Source organism: Amblyomma maculatum, chromosome 4 (assembly GCF_055883805.1).
Source record: "Amblyomma maculatum isolate TAMU_Amacu chromosome 4, ASM5588380v1, whole genome shotgun sequence".
NCBI lineage: Eukaryota > Metazoa > Arthropoda > Arachnida > Ixodida > Ixodidae > Amblyomma > Amblyomma maculatum.
Window position 1 is genome coordinate 90506443 of NC_139347.1, and position 19753 is coordinate 90526195.

The window sequence follows — 19753 nt, forward strand, 5'->3', positions numbered from 1 at the left end:
TTTTACAAGTTCACACTTCAACACGGAGTTTTTTTTTTTAATGTCGTCTAGGACGTCAATGTAGCGGCAGCAGCATCAGATGAACTTACGTGCCGTTGCCAGTCCTTTTTGCGCTAGGGTTGTGACATGTTTGTTTCGTGGTCCCACACATGCAGCCATCAATAGCGGAGATGATGCGCAAACTTACTCCGGCGAGCGAGGAGTGGGAAGAAGCGGTTCCCATGAACTGGAAGATAAACCCAGCCAAGGAGCTAGAAAAGTGGCCGTCGCACTGCATGCAGGACGTCAAGACACCCACTATCGTCCTCTTCGGAGGCATCAACTTGTCTGCACTTGGCGAAGTTCTCACCGGTGAGTCGCAGGTCACAACACTTGAAGCTGTTCCTAAATTACCTGAATCTAAATGTTTACAGGGATGCACTTAAGTTTCTTTACGTGCGGAAATGTGCGTAAACATTGCAAGTTCCGTGCCAATTTTCGTTGTGAGCTCGTTATGTATTTTGTTGCTTTTCTAACGTCATTTTATTGTTACTTTTAATGCTTTTGCATTAAAATGTACAGCCTACGATGTGAACCAATCAAGGCTAATTTGAGAGCCATTTGCAACTCGCTGGTGAGCTGCACGAAATTTCTGTGTAGTGATGTTTCGTGTCAACCCCGCCAGATGGCACCCCGCATCTGCTTTAGTCCAATCTAAACGGCGAATAAATGCCAGGATAATGAAGCATAGGGCATTGTGGGGATACAACAAGTATGAGGTTTTGAGGGGTATTTAGAAAGGATTTATGGTGCCCGGAATTACTTTTGGAAATGTGGTTTTGTGTCTAAAATCAGAGGTACAGTCGACATTAGTAATAACTCAGAGAGCCGTTGGACGATTAGCACTAGGTGCCCACGGCAAAACCACAAATGAGGTGGTACAGGGAGATATGGGCTGGGCATCTTTCGAAGTACGGGAAGCTCAGAGTAAAATATTATATGAGGAACGCCTGAGGAAATTGGACAGTAACAGATGGGCAGCTAAAGTATTTAAATACCTATACTTAAAAAGCGTTGACTCACAATGGAGGAAAAGAACTAGGAAACTAACCAGTAAGTATGCTAGTCACAAGGACGGAGAAATAAAGAGCGTTAAGCAACAGGTGAAAAACACAGAAGGTAAAAATTGGATAAATTCGATGGAAAAGAAACAGAGTGTGGAATTATACCGAAAGTGGAAAAAGCAGATCAGGAAGGAAGCTTTCTTTGATAACTCAAGAGGCAGTGCCCTACTTTTTGAAGCTAGATCAGGGTACCTTAGAACACGCAGCTACAAAATGAAATATAACAATGAATATGACGCATGTGCTGTATGTGGTAACTCCAGTGAAACAACTGACCATATTATACTCGAATGTAATGGTATCCATCCGGAAGTTGATGCAGACGCAGTCACTCTTCCTGAAGCTCTGGGGTTTAGAGATACCGGTGGCCGGGTGAATAAACCGGCGGTGGAAGCTAGCAAAAAACTACTGGAAATATTGGTGGCTTAAAAGCAGAGAAGTGACATAATGTTAGTAATGTAGAAACTAAACTTTAATAAATAGAATGATGGTATAGTTAACCAATCTAAAACAATAATTAAGGTATAGGGAGAAAAATGAGCATGATAGCTACTGCTACCACCCCGTTTCAAAGGTGACGCTCCTATACTCCATCCATCCTTCCATCCATCTATCACGGCCGGACTCTGAGAGAGCGCGCGCTCTCCCTCGAGACCGGCCGTAGTCCAACGTCTATCAATGCCTAAACCCGCCTTTGACGTAGCAGAGCAAAGCTATACCACGCAACACATAGCTAAACGGGTGATAATAATGATTATGCATGTATATGCACTTTTATCGTTTTAATTTTTGTTATTTCTTCTTTTCGCTGCGCGTTAAAGACCTTACATCACAGCCAGCGCGCCGCGGAACAGTACGATCACGTTATTGTGTCATGCTGCAGCGACAGCCAGCTGCCATGTCATATTCGAGGGCGCAATAAAAAATATTCATAAAATGAGGGGCATGAGATCCGCATGGTTTCTACGCCAATCAGCATTTTCGTGAAATGGAGCGTGTTACACTGAAGTAAGCCAAACCGCGTCTGTAGATAAAAAAATAAGTGCCCCCATCTGCTGCTCTCGGTCCCAGATCTAGCCTGTAGAACGTGTGGAAATTCTGATTTGATTTTGGTTACAGCGCAGTAAGGTTCCTGTACCATACACCTCGTAATATCAGTTAAATAAATTGTGCAAATATTTTTGTAGATGCGGCGTGCTCCCTAATATTATGGCCAGCACTGTGCCTCCATAATACCGCGTCCCTCCAACAGCGCCGCTAGGTTTGATTTGCTTTGGTTTAGCTTATCGGGTTTAACATTCCAAATCGACTCAGGCTATAAGAGACGCTGCTGAGGAGGGCTCTGGAAACTTGTACCAACAGGAGTTCCTTTACTTGTCTCGCATCACAAAGCACACGGGGGCCTCGCTTTTCGCTTCCACCTAAAAGTGGCCGCAGCGCCGGGATTCGATCCTGCATCTTTGGGCACAGTATTCGAGCGCCCTAACTGCTGTACCACCGCGGCGTTTGGCAGCACTGCCATCGAGGCAGTTGTGCTTCGCTGCGTCCTCCGCCGAGTGTACCATTACTGGGTACATGAAGGCTTTTTCTTAATTGTTACCATTCTTGTATACTTGAATTGCATGTACCTAAGATGCAAATATCGCCGAATGCATTCCTGCAGTAAGTTTAGTTTGGTTTAAGGGGTGTAACGTCCCAAAGTAACTACTAAGAAAGACGCCGTAGTGGAGGGGCTCCGGAAATTTCGATCACCTGGGATTCTTTAACGCGCACTGAAATCGAAGGAATCCAGGCGCAGCACGATTAGGCCGCGAAAAAGTTAGCCCGTTCTTCTTGCGTTTCAACAGCTCGCACCACCTGCAGCCTCTCATGTTTTCTCATAAGTTCTTGTTGCTTGACTGTTCTCCTTGGCGATTTAGCTTTGAGACACTGGCCTTGGTGACTCTGGCCCAGGACATTCTCGACGCTTAATAGTGCGTTGAATAAAGTTGTTTCCTCCTTGTCCTCCTGGCCCAGAGTTTGGTTAAGCGTTAAACGTGTTTATTTCACGGCATGCAATTGGAGATGCAAACGTCATTGTGTCAAATTTTCATCGCGAAAGAGAGGATATCTGCCGCCGCATGTGATGGTCCATCAGTGATGCCGTACGAGCAAATGGAGCGCAAGAAGCGATAAGGGAGGGGGACCTGTGTCAGACACGTATCTGGTGTGCATGCATTCATCCCACGCGCCGCTTCGGAGGCTCGACAATGGTTGGCGTCACATTACAATTGTAACCAGCGAGGCGGTGGGCGTCATAGTTCCTATGGCAATGGCTGTCGTAACAATTGCTATGGCAACAGCTGGCGTCACAATTTCGTACCATCTGTTGCGAGACTCCGCCAGTCGAGCGCCTACCACACACAAGGTGACGCTGAGGAGAGCACTACTAACGATTGTGGTGTGGAAGAACGGACGGACCGACGCAGATCTGCGGACAAACATGGGTTAAAAAAGTATGGCCGTAAGGTGCATTCCTGCATTAAGGCGAAAGCCTTTAAGATCATGAGTGTGGACAGCAATTGTGCATCTGCCGAGTTCGTCACACCGTTATTGTCGAAACGTGAACTGACTGATGGGTAAAATAATGGTTGTATGAGGTAGACGGTGAAAATATGTACCTGCGTGCAACATTTCGTTCATATGCAGTAATAAAATAATTAATTAGAGCCAAAAATATCAATTCGACGTTAAAATAAACAGAGACGTCGATATAGTGCGTAGACGTCAAAATTGTGCAAAAGACATGGGAAAACATTGGAAACCTTTAATGTCAGGCCTCATCACTGCGTTACATCAAAAAACTTTCAGTCCAGAGTAAAAGAGGAACAAACTAGCAAAAGAGAAAAAAAAACTAGAAACAGTAAAAAAAGCAATAAAAAAGAAAAAGAAAACGGCGCACAAAAAAGAACTAAAGGGGAGATAAGGCAAGTGAGTGAAAATGCGGCAAAAATGAGTGCAAAGAGGCACACCATACACCATACTGCGAAATAGCAGTCCTCAGATCTAGGAGCATGCATGCAGACGTCGGTGAGAGCCACTCGTTTTACTAATCAGAGCTCTATTATGTCACGCCCACTAAGATGTTTTTCCCCAAGAGTAAGCGCATACCAAGAGAAAAGGCTGCGTTACACGCGGGCGTTTTCGGGATACGCCGTGCCTCGTTAATACGACCCCCGTTAATATGACTCGAATTATGGACAGTTGTTCTGGGGACCAAATTTTTTCCATGCATTTACGTCTCGTTAATATGGAAACTCGCTGTCTGGACAATGGACGAGGAGAAAATGCACAGATACCATTACGGTCCATGTATTTTTGTCGCGTTGATATGGACAGTCATGAAAACGAAATCGTTGCGCTGCTTCGAAGATAATTTCTCTTCTAGATTTTGTTGACAGGCACCACATGAACAGTAGTGCCAACGACTGATTGATTGCCCTTGTCGCTTGTGGTTTCATATTTTACACTGCGAATTTACGCAGCCAATGCACGTTATGGTTCTTTTTTATTGCATGAATTCACTTGAACAAAACTCTGACAGCAGCTTGCGCTTTATAGAAAGTTGGATTCAGCAACTTTCAGCCGACTGATTGTTGATAAGTAGCAGGGGTTCGTGGGAGAGGAAAAGTCGAAGTCTTGCTAATGAAACGCCATCGAGAACAATCTGCAACTTCATCATACCTTCAATTGCATCGAATTTCAGCCATAACAGTGACTCGGATAATATTCTTGTAGCACCTAATGCAAACTTCGCAGGCCTACATTATGCTCTAAAGCGGACCTTACCCTTAGCGTTTTTTTTTTTTTTTGATAGATGTTTTTTCGTTTTGTTTTTTCGGAAAATTTCTATTCGTTGTTACGGACGACTCGCTTTATGGACAGTTCTGTGTGCAAACCAACTCCGCATGTCGCAGCCAAGTATCTGGAGCTCACTCCAGAGACCTCCATATATACGTCCCTTATGCGTTCACTCTAATTTTCATTGCAACAAGCCTTTGCTTTTTCCCATTTCGCACAGGCTGTCTTGTGCTACGCTACAACCTGGAGGAGAACGAGTGGCGGCGCTGCAACATGATGCCGCTGCCTCGCTACGGTCACCGGTGCGTGTTCCTGAACAACGAGGTCTACGTCATCGGTAAGCGGCGCAGCAGCGAAACTTGTGAAACCCTTACTGGCTAGCTGAACAGTCAAAAAAGAAGTTCGAGGGTCTCTCAGATGTCTCTTAAAAAGAGAATGGCGAAAGCCAAACTTTTCTCTCCTATTTGCCTCCCATCGTTTCTCTCTTATCGGCGTTCGTTGCAGTGCTACACATAATTACGATTGGGTTACAGGAAAGGAAAGGTGCCGTATCTGTCACACACTCTCCGAAAAGTGTGTTTGGACGGTGTACACACCATCGATCTCGGAGCGTCCAATAGAAAAAGCAGGGCAATCCCATAGTAGATGAGATATGCCGCCTCGCGTTAGAGTCGTACGCTGGGGGCCCGTGATCATTTCCTCTGTATGCTGACGCCAGCGGGCCATAATACGTGGCGTTTAAGCCGTATGGGCGATGAGCTTGAACTACCGTTCCCTTCTAGAAACTGATGTTAAGACACAGATGATATTTGCCAAGTATGGCTCCCTTAGTGGCCTGGTCAGAGCAGTACGATTTGAGTGACGACCTGTGCAAACAATGAAGGTTGTGCCTGCTCCCCATTTGCCCCCATCAATGGCCGTAACCCTTCCTATTCAATAAAGGACGTTCAATCAATCAATCACACCATCGCTCCTGTCGCGTGGCATTCCTTGGCGCGCGTTCAAGTGTGGGATCGCAGACGATAGGAACGCTAGACAAGAACACATCTCGCAGAATCTCGCGGAATATGACATCTCACGCACAAATCTCGCGCACGGGATTTCTTTTTATGAGCATAGAAAGGCTTTCTCATGAATGACTCGATGACAGCCCCTAAATTGACAGGCACCTGCATGTTATGTGCAACGAGAAGTCGAATGGAACCAGCGGAACGCTGTACGACGAACAGTGGCACCACAATTGGAGGTAGTACTTACGTTTCCGGTTTGACTCCCGATCGTAAACTAGCCTTCGACCTGTCTAGCAGGTGGATGCCAAAGGAGAAATGAATGAAATGGTATGACACCACGTTGAATGTTGCAAAAACAATAGTTGCGTCACAATTTTCATACAAAATCACGTGATATCTTTCTTATCATATCTTGCTTACATTTTCTGCTCACGCCACTCATCGTGCAGATAAGGCTTTCACATGAAATTAAATTCTATTTTACCTACAGGCATGTGATCGGCGAGCTCTAAAGCAAATTATAACGAGGTTTTGTGTTTGTTTGGAAAGTAGTTTTGTTTTTGTTACAAGCGTTTTTAAGGCTGTGTAGCATACGGCGCATGCACTCGTCGGTGTGTCGCAGAGTTCGGAAACTTACCAGGTATGATGTGGGAACGGGCACTCGAGACGTCTTTCCTCAAACAGGGTCCACTGTGGGCAAAAGGCCTTCGGAAGGCATGCACTCTGAAACGTGGCTAGGAGATGGATTCTGGTATATTGTCCTTACGATATTAATATACGATGTATTGCGATATATTAAAAGTTGATCTGGGTGGATTTTAGTTAAGAGCGAATTAAGTTGGGTTAAGTTGGATAATAATAGCTACTGTGCATGGGTTTAACTGATTTAAGTTGTATTACTATGAATTTGTGTATGTTTCGGTGGATCATGGGTGAGTTAAAATGTATCGCGGATTATTGCGGAATAATTTTCATTACGGCGGACTCGGATGGATTGCGCTACATTGTGGTGGAATAAAAGAAGTCGATGTTTTCAATTCCACAGCACGTTATAGTTGTCTTTAGTGTGCTCCGTATTTCTGCTTCATAGACAGAAAAGCGACTGAAATCAAAGAGGTGAGCCCTGCGAATGAGTTGAATATGAAATTGAAATGAACTGATGCCTAAGATAAGATAATCGGTGTTGTAGGAAAGTAACAGAAGTTTAAGCGTGTCTGGACTCTGGGGTGGGGTTTTTCGTCCTTCAGTGAAAGCTGGCTACCACGGTGCCAGAAATTGACGACAAATGCAGCGAGGGCAACTCCGCGGTCATTTCAAGCTCACTAGGTACCGCAGAACTTGGTGTGATAGGCAGGACGCACAGCTTCTGACACTCCGTACAAAATAACCTAAAGGGCACTCCAGTTTCTTTTTGACGTGCTTTAGGCACGGTATGACGTTCTAGATTGCATAGTATGAACTACTATGCGTCGTGCTGAATACAAATTCTGAATAGACAGTCATTTCTAGAACTATGAGCAGTCAAATAGATCTTCGTGAGTATACAGTAGGGCAAAACACAGCTCTTTTAAGGCGAAAGCCTTTAATGGCTCATGCTGTCGTGGACAAAATGTATCCAGCGTTTGCGGCGTTCTGATTGGCCGAGGCAGGATGACGTCATAGAGATCTTGACCAATCACAGAGCACCACCACAGTATGAGCGAATGCGTGCCTTATATGGCCATATATCAATCAATGATCAATTAATAATTACTAAATTAATCGTTAGTTGTCAATTCATGACTAATTAATACATTATTTGACTAATTTATGATTAATCATAGCTTAAGTAATTATTTAATTACCTCCTTATATACCGATTACTGAATTAACTAAATAATGTATTATTTTTTATTGATTAGTGCCAATTGCGTAGCAGAATGCGGCACTCAGGCTTTCACCTTTCCCTAGTCACTAAAGTCCCTCGTAATTTTTGTCGTACCGTTCGTGAGTCTCGCCACAGGTGCCACGTATCACAAAACACCTCAAGAGTAAAACGCAATAAGGCCTTTTTTCTTGCTTTCCTTTTTTTACCCTTTTATCGTACACCATGCTTTTATCGTACACATTCTGCTTTGTCACACACACACACCACAACGCCTGAATTGTTGACTCCATTTTAAGGTTCTCTAATCGTTATTTCCGACGGACACAGCCGGGTTCTCTGCGCTAAGTTTGACGCTTTCGCGTTAAACTCGGAGGTTGGCAAATTTGGAGTTTGCACCAACCTCGACACCAAACTCGGAGTTTGGCACCAGCAGCGGAATTCAGAGAAGCTTCTCGGAGCTGTCCAAAGCAAAAATTAAGCTGCGAAACGACGAAAATACGCTGCCAATAGCTGAGTAGCAAGCCAAGGCGCCATCACTTGTTAACTTGGTTATACTGGTTATGCTGGTATCTCATTATGGTATTTGCTCTCGGTGCTGCGCAGGAGGCTTCGACAACCGGGATGCGACGTACGGCTTGCGCATGTCGACCAGCTTCTGCTTCCGTTACCATACTCAGACGGGCGAGTGGAACGTGGTGGCGCCTCTGAGGCATGCCCGGGGCTACCACAACGTGGCCGTGCTCAACAACGCCATCTACGCCGTCGGTGGAGTCGACGCTAATGACCTGTGAGCGAACCATTGCATGGATGGCACAGAGGCGACACACTACCGAAAACTACCATATTTCTTATTCTATAGCGCATTTGCGGTTATGAAGAAAAGTTCCATTCTGTCAGTGTTGTATAATCGACCAAAGCAGTAACGTCAACGAATCTTTTTCCTCTTGTCGGTCAGTTAAAAATAAAATGAACGACAAAAACAAAAGAAACAAAAAGGAAAAGAAAGGATCAGAAGTCTGACCACTGGTGAGTGGACGAATGAATAATTGAGTCGGTAAATTATTTCCTAGTCTGTACGAAACAAACGTCATCAGAGGAGTGCGTGAAAGAGAGTGTAACATGCGCTACTCAGAGCCTTACTAAACGAGGCTACCTGTGTATGGACAATCGGTGTGGGTATTAAGTGGTAGCGAGCCGTGCAATGAGTGGGTGGGTGAAAGCGAGTAGATCATCAACAGCAGCATCCTATAAGTACGCCACTGCAAGGCATCTGTCAAATACCGCACTAACCTGCTCCTGTACAAGTTATATCCACATTATTCCTACAAACATCCTAACTCGTCTCCCCCGTCAGATTTCGGCCTCCCCATAAGGTGTTCGTCTTCTCATGAAATCCAGTTTTTTTTTTTTTTTTTTCTCTTTGCGACGATCTGACAGCACCTGCCGACTGCGCTCCATCCCGATTATATTCCACTAGTCATTTAACTTCCGGGGTTCGATACTGCGGTCACTACCTCTCTTAACTACAAGTATTCCCTCACCAATTCTAGTGCCTCGCTACCTACCGTAAACTACTATTCTCTTCCGAAACTTTTGAACATTATTTTAGTTTTCTGCATATTTTGTTCTGATTTGCCAGTCTAGGCCATTGATGATAACTTGCAATTCCTCCCTTGAGTTACTCAGCAAGAAAATGTCTTCAGCGAATCGCAAATTAGTAATGGGGTACTCTTCCTTAACTCTTACCCTTAGCTGTTCTCAATCAAGATCTCAGAATACTTCCTGTAAGCAATCAGTGAAGAGCACAGAAGGACCGTGTCTCCTTGCTTAATCCCTTCGTTGTGGAGTTTTTATTACTTTGTTTATAGAGGACTCTCGTTGCTGCATAGCCGTAATATAGATATATTCCAAAAATTTTACAATGACTCATACACTCTGTTTTCGCAGCCTCTTCATTATTGCTAAGGTTTTGACTGATTCAAATGCTTCCTCGTAATCCATGAAAGCTATGTGTATAAAATGATTATATTCCATGCATTTTATCACTACTTGGTTGATCGCGTGTATATGAACTATATTCGAATAGCATTTACAAAGGCCTGTCTGGTCCTTGGGTTGATTAAGGTCTAAGGCATCAGCGATTAACTGAGAAAGTATTTAAGGCAACGGAGAGTAAGGTGGCCGGAATTTTTCATGTCTCGTTTCTTACGATTTAAGACGTTCGCCTTCTTCCGAGATCTCAGTACTCTACGGGCCATGAGGCACTTCATATGCAGAATGGCCAATTTATCAGCACGCACTCTCTAAGACGTCTTTCAAGAAATCTAGAGTCATCCTTCTCACCAACTTTTTCCCATTTTTATTAATTCTAAAGATTGTTTTACACCATTCCTCGTCCCCAGTGGAACGTATGTAATCTGCACTACTGCCACCCTTATTACCGTCCTGACTGCTTAAGCTGCTGTATAAGTCGGTTCGAACTCTTCGGCTGCATTAACTATCCTAATGTAACGTGGTGGTAATAAGGTCGAAGGCAACCAGCGTGAAGACTGGCGTGGCACTGAAATAAACTTTTTATCGAGCTGACTTGCGCCCGCAAAAGAATAAACCAACTCGTTGGTGGGGATGGCAGCAAGCGGGTTCCTTTGTCGCCGATCTACGAATGCCTGTTGCACATCACCAGCCGAAACATCTCGATAAGCCGCCAAAGGTGACTAGAACAATCCAAAACTTAGGTGGAAACAGATGCGAGTGGCTGCAATCATTCAAGATACATCTCGACACATCTTGCTCTACAAAGAAGGTGATAAAGCCATACTTTGGCGACAGTGAGTGTAAACAAAGAGCACATGACAGTTATGTGAGGTACAAGTAGAATGATAGGGTCACATTCAAACGGCGTCAAGAGCAACAAATAAGGGTTACAAGGGTTCGCTGCCTAATTCACATTGGTTATGGCATTGGCGGCTTTTTCCCTTAGTGCATACGTCTGATTCTTGCCTGCGCCTATAGTTTCTTCTTGACAACTTCGAGGGTATCGCAGTTCTTTAGAGGAGGCTCAATCTTCTCCATATTATACTTCTTTATGTCGGGTAACTTAAACTTGTTCAATAGCTTTGATAGCTGCTCCACCATTTCTATCCAGTCTGTTGGGTTGGGCGCTTTTGTGCTTTGGAGTTTCATAATTAAGTCATTTGTCTCCTTAGATATATATTACCGATATCCTGTCTAACTATATCCTACCACCTACTACTTCCACGCAATGATATCTCTGACATTATGGTTCGTTGTTTCGGTATTAGAGCTTGGGTTAAAGCCGAATATTTGTTCTCCAGCGAGATCCTGATTTCCTCTACTTTGTCTACTAATTATTCTATGGAATTCTTCCGTGCTACTTTCTCCTGTTTACTCTTTAAATCACTCTTCAAAATATGAATAGTGAATATGGGCGCAGCTCATTTCTAACAGCGTGGTAAAAATAATATGGGGTCAGACAGGCGTAATTATACAAGCAACGGTTGACAATGCGGTGGAGGTTAAAAAGAAGCGTTGTGGGAGAAAACATTACAGGGCCATCGCCGCAAATGCACATACCAACGAATGGCCTTCACATGATTCAAATTGACGCATGGGGTGCTATTATGCGAAGTCAAGAAGCGATCGACGTGCCGACATTAAAAAGTATATATGCTCAGCGAAAAGCAAGCCCGGGAAGAGCGAAATAAAGAATGGCGATGGGTGGGCGAGAGAACCTTTCTGGCTGTTGCCACTATGACCGCTCTTCAGCTTGCCGTTCCCGGGGGCTTGTCACTACCACGATTAACCAGACGTGATGCTTTAGTGATAAGGGTGAGGGCTCTCTTCTTATATTCACACTACTACCTATACCTAACTGCCAAAATTAACTGTAAATTTTAATTTATTTCAGCGAACGACGTGGAATGTCTCTGAAACCTATTTGAAATGAAGCGCACAACATGACTGTGGTCCAACCTTCTTACATCGTGATCGGCAAGCGCATAGGAACGAGATAATGCAGTGCGCGCTATCTTGATTGACCAGGTCGTCCTTAACTCTCATACTGCGACCATCTTGTGAAACTGCGGCTATACCGTCAACACGCCATTGTTATGAACCTTTGAGGCACAGGAAGTACGGCTGGGAAGGCAAGCTTCTAAGTCGCGGGGACAATAGCACTCATGGCGGTGCTGAGCTTTGCAGGAGTGAGGACAAGAGCTCCTGCTCGGGTAAATCGTGCTATCCGGAAAGCTGACGATGTAAAACAAAACTTCTGTTATAGTCTAGAACCAAACCCGATGGACTGTACTTTTTTACCTAGGGCTACCCATGTCCGTAGCATTGAACGTGCATCCCTGAGCTCGTGATAAGCAAGCCAGACTGCTTATATGCAGAACAATACATCAGTGTGCATCACCAGTGCGTGAACACTCGCAAGTATTGTCTACAAAAGTTAAAATTCCGTCTATTCCCCATCAGGCTCCTGTCGAGCGTGGAGCGCTACGACCGCACGGAGGACACCTGGGTGGTTCTGGAGAAGGGCCTGTATTGCGGCCGCATGGGAATGGGAGTGGCCGCCTTCCAGGGCTGTCTTTGGGTCGTCGGCGGCATCGTGCAGATCGCTGGCCTGCAAACATGCTCCACTGCCTACGTCGAGATCTACAACCCGGCCACGGACCAGTGCGTAAATAGTGAAAATCGGCAATTATCGCGAACCTCTGTTCCAAATATCACCCTAGTCACAAGTAGACAGCCAGACCACGGACTTCGGTATTGAGCCGTGATAGCGGATGGGGCACTTGCGATTCGTAATTTAAAACTCAAGAGGGATGCAACTACAGTTATTCCCCACCCTGTATAGAGGCTGGAAACTCCGCGGGTCCCGTATGTGCCTTTTACAGGTCTCACCAACAGAGTCAGCGGTCCTGACGATTTTGACCAAAGCTGTATAGTACGAACGACGAGGGTCATGCAACAATCTCTCTCGGAATTTGCGGTAGATATCGTGTTTCAGAGGGAAAAAATGTCGGCTGTATCGGCATTCTGCCAGCGAAAACTCAGCAGAGACCAACTAAACGCGCCCAGAGAAAGAAATGCCCAACAGTCACGCTGACTGAACTTTTATTCGCGCTAAGTCTGCCCCAGGAGAAGTTTGCACCCTAAAAAAAACGCGCGCGGTTCGTGTATAATCGATGCACAAAGCCGCGGGCTTCACCTTGAAGTAAGCAACTGGTGTACCCGCTTTCGCAGTGACCATGCAGTAAAAATTTTAGATTGGTTTTACGTGAAAGAAAAGGCGCAGTATTGATCACACTTCTCGGTGGACACCTGACCCGCGCCGTAAAGGAAGGGAGGAATGTGCGAGTGAAAAAAGAGGGAAAGAGGTGTCTCATTCATCTGAGAACCTTTCACGTGCACTGACATTACATCGCACACTAAATGAACGCCTGTGCGTGATTACAATTGGAGGGTGGCTGCTCCTGCCCTACGTGTCTGGGATTGTAGGTCTTCGTCGGTTGCCGTAAGCCTTCATTAGATCCGCAACCGCTTCTGTAGCGGATGACGGCTGTTGCGACGTGCGTCTTTCTCTTTCCCTCTTTTTCTTTCCTTCTTTTCTTCGGTACGCACGAGGCACCGGAAGTGGCTCAGCCACAGAGCCAGTAGCAGGCCTGTGCATTTTCTTTTCCTTCTTCCTACAGTCGCAACAACAACGCGCCTTTGCGTTTCGCCTCCATCGGCATCCATGTGCAGTGCGATGTCAGTGTACATTAAAGATGCCTATGTGGTCCACGTCCCGGCTTATTGCGTAGGATATTCGTTCTGTCACTGTAGCTTCTCGATGAGCTTACGTGGAAAACACAAATTACAACGCAAGGACCACAGCACCATGTCATGGTGAAACAAACGCAAGCTGTCAATTAAAGATGCCTATGTGGTCTACGTCCCGGCTTATTGCGTAGGATATTCGTTCTGTCACTGTAGCTTCTCGATGAGCTTACGTGGAAAACACAAATTACAACGCAAGGACCACAGCACCATGTCATGGTGAAACAAACGCAAGCTGTCAAGAGGCGGCCCTGCATTCAAGCGTGCAGAGCATTGTACCCGCCACGAAAACCTACCGAGACAGTGAGCCATATTGGTACCAGCAGGTTTTGGACGTACGTGACAAGGCCGAGAGACTGAAAGGATTGTTTATTTTTTGCGCGGGCTATGATCTGTAATTTATTTCTTGTTACAAGTAGTACTTCATTGTTCTTGTGTGAATATGCAGAGATTGCACCTTGTGTTCGTCTTTTCTGCGCGGGGAAGTACTTGGGAGTGTACCCGACGAACCATCTTGTTTCATCGCATCCGTTGTGGAGGAGTTGGTTTGACGCATTTGTATTTGTGCCAGGTGGTTAACCGTTTTATGTTATTTCGTGATACGAAGGACCCATTTTTGCGAAATGTGTGTAAGGTTAGGTTGAGCAGAGTTTCGCCAAATTTAGTTGTAAGTTCGGCGAGCATGCAGGGGAGAATTTTTAGAATCTTTAAAAAAAGTGTACATGGCATGTCGTGTCTTGCAACCTTGAATTTTTGAATATTTATCGGCTGTATTGCGAAACTTTATAAGGACTTGTGCGATGTCTTTCTCCCGATCCCATTGTACAGATTGTTGAACTGTGCAGGTCCATGAAATTGTCCTTAAACGAGTAATATGTATGGTACCAGGGGAAGCAAAAACTTATTTTCAAGCTTCATAATAATACACTAGAAGTTGTATTTTTTTTTTTTTTCGAAATGAAGGTTGGTTGTTGTTGTTTTGTTGTTTTTTTGTACCTTGGGGAAATCACTGCTTCACATGCCGCAAGCCAGAAACTATCGAACACGTTTTCTTAGACTGTTGGGAAGCCTTTTTCTTCTAGGCCATTCTTCAACGAACGATTAAAAAAGACCTACCCGTGGATGCATTCAGAATTAGATGCTTACCAATTGAAGAGGATGATGCGCTACCGCTGGACATGATCATGGTACTGGGCCTGCACAGTATTTGGCGATCCAGAATGTCTTTCAGGCATGCATACATTGGTGCGAGGAAATTGCGGCAGTACTTTCGAGAATCTGTTGCTAGCGTTACCGATGTTTTCAAGACACAAGACCAAGTGCGTGAGTGGCTTCCGAGAATGGAAGCGCTGCTACACATGCGTGAATTTCAATGAATCACGCAGTCCGAACTGGTGTGGTTTTATTTCGAAAGCAATACCTATAGGTTTTGAGCCTTCAGCGTAGCGCGGTGGTAGCCACGTCTTACCCACGTGACGCTGTGACGTCACACCCCACGTGACACTAGGCTGGGCTACCAACTCAAGCGGTCGGCGTGGCGCGGTCGGAGCCGCGGCTCAGTTTGCAGGGGCTGCCAACTTGGGTCTCTCGTTTCACATGGGACGGTTATGTCAGAATCAGCCTGCTAGGGCCCTGGCATTCACGTTACCCCTATAGGCCACTAAGGCACGTTCATGCGGCTTGTTTAAAGCGGGGCTATATTTACATGTGGGCTGAGGAAGAAGAAAAAGAGAAGAAGAACGCTCGGTCACCCGCAACTAATGCTTTCGCTCAATATTTGGTTCAGCAGCGTTGAACACATGTAAATTTTTTAACCGATGTTGTGTCTTTGTCACGCAATATTCTGCGTGTGTAAAATCAGGTTTTGAATTCGGCAACAAAGGAAAAAAAACGGTGGCTCAGTGGTTAAGACACTGGGCTACTGAACCGGAGTACCCGGGCTCGAACCAGACCGCCGGCGGCCCCGTTTCGATGCGTCCGTGAGCTATCAGAAACGGAAAGGCGTCCGTGAGCTATCAGAGCCACCTAGACAAGGTGGCTCATGGTGCTGTGCGGTCAGTTCACATTAAGGATCCCCGGGTGGTCGAAATTAATACGATGCCCTCCGGCTGGATTTTTTTTTTTTTCCACGTTCACTTCTACATTCCTCCCTTTAGGACGTGGTCCTAGTGTCCGCGGAGGTGTGACAGTTACTTTGCATTTCCTTTCTTGTAAACCAACCAACCAAGAGCGTTGTAAAAATCACCTCGTCGATGTGTCTTAGCGGTTAGGGCGCTTGACTGCTGAACTCGGGGATGATGGCTCAAATCCCGACCGCGGCGGCCGCTTTTCGAAGGAGGCGAAAAGCAAGGCACCCGTATACTGTGCAGTGTCAGTGCACGTCAAACAATCCCAGCGGGCTCGTTCCGCACACTGGAAATCTGCTTTTTTTTTTTTTTGCTCGTTCGTTGCAGTGCTAATTAATTAATAGTATCTGTCACAAACTTTTTGTGGACACCTGAATCGCGTATAAAGAGAGGGAAAAACGGAAGGAGTGGAAGCGGAGAGAAAGAGGAGCCGTAATAGAGGGCTAAGTAGTATCGACCATCTGGGGGGGGGGGGGGGGGGGGGGGGGGGAGGGGGGGGGGGTCTTTAACGTGCACTGACATCGCACAGCACACGGACGCTTCGTTTCGCCTTCACCGCGCTTATGTTAGTTTTTGTCGATGGTTCACCTCGAACTTATCCGCCACCCGCCGATTTGCCGCCAGCTCCATCTCTGGAGGAGTAGGAGGCCGTGCGGCGCTGCTCGGACCCGGCCATCCAGGCTAGGGTTACTAAGTGGGCCGAAGAGATCGCCGACAGGATGCAACTGGCGGTCAACAATTAAACTGAACCCTCCCCTCTTAAAGCTGATGAAAATAAATGTTTACCCATCCATCCATCACCTCGAGCTTCGAAAATGACAGCGCGACGTTCGCATGGACCCACGCAGGTGGACGTACGCAGCTAACTACCTGCCTTCGCCGCGCACCTGCGTATCGCTCCTGAACGTGGGCGACCGGGAGCTGTACTGCTTCGGCGGAATTTTCTATAACTGCGTGGGGCCGACGCGGAAACTGCTCACCATCGACGACATCCTCGTCTACTCGGACAACAAGAAAGTGTGGCGCCAGGTGTCTTGCATGCCGGCGCCCAGACACAACGCCCACGTCCTCCAGTACAGTGAGTGTCCGCGCATGCTCCTCGCGAGAGCTGCGGCAACGGCTGAATTGCGGACTGTTCCTACATGTACGCGGTTTATGCATGACCTGAAATAAAGAGGAATAAATAGCCTTGACCAAGTGACGAGTAAGAAGATATAAGCGGTAGTTCATTTAGGGTGACGTAATGAATTCCAATGAAATTAAAGGATTAAAGGTTGTAGCCACAGGGTGGCAGAAAGGTAGGTGGAGAAGCGAATTGGGGAAGGTACGCTAGAGGATCATCAAGTGGGACATGGCGCGAGGCAGGAGTAACTACTTCATTGGACCTTTTGTCCTGAAGAGACGTAGCACCTGCAGCTTATGAATATGATGATGACTAACATTTGAAGATAAGTTTTCGCCGCTGCTCCCCTCTCTCAATTTTTATCCTGCTTTTTGCATATTTCATTTGTCACCATTGTATTTTGTAGCAGTGCCAACAGTATAACTGTCAAGCCGCCCATAAGGACAGCAAGAAGAAAACACTTCATTACTGTATTTTGTTGGAGTGTGCAACGGCTTCATCAATTATAATAAATGGAGGCACAGAAGAAGGCAAGGTACAAAGCTTCTCGAGCAGTGTCGTAGCCTATGTTTAGCACAAAAATCATATTTCATTTCTACGGTGCATATAGCCACTTTTTCAAGCACGTGAAGCCTTAGAAAAACTTGCTTGCTTGCGAGCTTATCTTAAATCAAGCTTGTGGAGCCTTAAAAAAAACTTAATTGTTTACGAGCTTCTCCTAAAATTATCCTGTGAAACATTTTCATCGCAGAGGACCAAGCGTACATAATCGGTGGTCAAGACGTCGAGAAGCCCGACCACCCGTTAACGAGCGTCATCAAGACGCCCATACCCACCGAGAAGTTTAGCTGGGGACCACTCAAGGACGTGCCGCTGCCGATTTCGGCCTACGCGGCGTTGCTGCTGCCACCCGTCGAGGAAACGCAGGAACCGTCGAGCCAAGCCTGAGGAACCCGCCTAAAGATGTCCGCAAAGGGACAGAAGACAATGGACACATCATGGCTGCTGCCGGCACGAGCGCGCCCTACCGTCCGCGCCAGCCGCCTGCGGCGACGTTATCTCGAGGACACAAGACCATTCCATCACGCCAAACGACACTCTGCAGTAACATCGGCAAAAATGGAGGTTCGTCGCGCAGCACAGAGGCACTGAGCTGCCCGTTTCCAAAGCCGTAGACCCTCTTCTATTACAGTGTTACAGCCCGACGTTTGTAGAACATGAGAATATAAATTGTTTTCTTATGGTACAATCGTGTGCCGTGTGCGAGTGTTTGATTCTAGTTGAGCGCTCTTGGCCGCGGTCTTTGTTCCCCAGGAGAAAATGCATAGTTATTGAGTAGTCGATGCAGAGAACAGATATCCACCACCGGAACGCCTGACGCGGGCCACAATACAATCTCTTGTTTTACTCTGCGGAAATGACCTAGGGTGTGATTGTCCTCTTAAATTCTTCTTAATTAACGAGGCACTTTAAACAAAATGAATGCGCTTCAATTTCTTCTTAAGAACGTTGGTGATACTAAATACTGCCCAAAGTTGCGGAGTGTTGCTGTAATGCAATGTTCCTACTCAACTCTGAGGCAGCCGCACAAGTTCTCCCGTTGTTGCAACAAAGGAAGATCCTTTGGTGATGTAGATGTGGCGCGCATGGCTCGCGATCGAAAGGACAGCGGACCACTTTTCTCTCTTCACAAGCCCTCTGCAAGGGTATTCTTGCCGACATTACGACCCTTTGAATGACGTCATGCCACTGCAGAACCTGTGGACGTTGTCGATCTACGTTGAGGTCACGATCGATCTATCGGTGACTTGTCCACCTGGTCATCAATGAGAAATCTCAGTGTAACATCGGATTTTCGTCCCGGTGAGGTTTCTAATGCTCCCTCATTAATAAAACACCGACATTTACAAAAGTTCACCGCCACATCCGCGCTTGCATTCTGGTCACCCAGAGTAAAACAGCATGTGATGAATTAGAGCTGTCTAGTCCGATTCAGTTACTCTGAATCGGAGAAAGTATATTGCGATCATCAATAGTAAGCATTCTACTCTTCTATTGTTGATTCTAGCCTCAAGGAGGCTTCAATGATTGGTTCTAATAGCGAGCTCGCGCTGACGTTTTTCGTGCCTCCAATAAAATACTCCACCCGAATGACCGTCTTCGTTGAGGTCGGCGTGTGAAGCTATATAATAAGAAGGAGGGGCATTTTGTGCAGGAGATGCTTGTCTAGAAGAGTGAGCCTGGTGTGCTACTCCTGATAGGAATGCACAGACAAAAAAAAGTTGAAATAAAATCTTCCACTCAGACGCGCGCGCGCGCACAAACACACACACACACACACACAGACACACACACACACACACACACACAGAAAAAAAATAGATTTTAGTTTCAAAGGATGTGTACCAACCCCGTATCCTTGAGATAATAGGTCTTTTGTGCCTTACTAACTAGCAATACGTTTTCTGCTGTTACTATTTTTGTGTGCACGCTTAATCTAAGCCTCATTTCCGAATAGAGAAAGTAATTTAATGAACGAGTAGAGACGCGATCCAGCAGTAAGAATATCCTGGCCTGCTACTCCGCGCTAGGGAAAATGGAAGTAGTAATCGTCAATGAAAAGTCCGCAGCTTCAGATGGGTTGCTTACAGGAAAAACACTTCATTCCTGTATCACCTGTATCGCCAGAGGGACCCGGGTGAAACTGGCGCCTTTTCTTTATACCTTCATTGAGAGGTTCTCTTTAGCACAAACACCTTTTTGAATTGAAGGATAAATTTTGTTTTTGTGGCATATGATATATGATTGACACATTTATTTGTATAATTAATTATTTATGT

General features: G+C 45.9%; 1 protein-coding gene across 1 annotated transcript in view; it reads left to right on the forward strand.

Moving 5' to 3' along the window:
- Positions 1–17861, forward strand: part of LOC146191631 (uncharacterized) — a 65525-nt gene extending 47664 nt beyond the window's left edge. Inside the window, exons 14-19 of the mRNA XM_084600357.1 lie at positions 156–351; positions 5164–5280; positions 8424–8607; positions 12318–12518; positions 16639–16868; positions 17665–17861. Of these exons, the coding sequence (XP_084456483.1) occupies positions 156–351; positions 5164–5280; positions 8424–8607; positions 12318–12518; positions 16639–16868; positions 17665–17861 (1125 nt within the window). The remainder of the gene's footprint in view (positions 1–155; positions 352–5163; positions 5281–8423; positions 8608–12317; positions 12519–16638; positions 16869–17664) is intronic.
- Positions 17862–19753: the final 1892 nt, after the last annotated feature.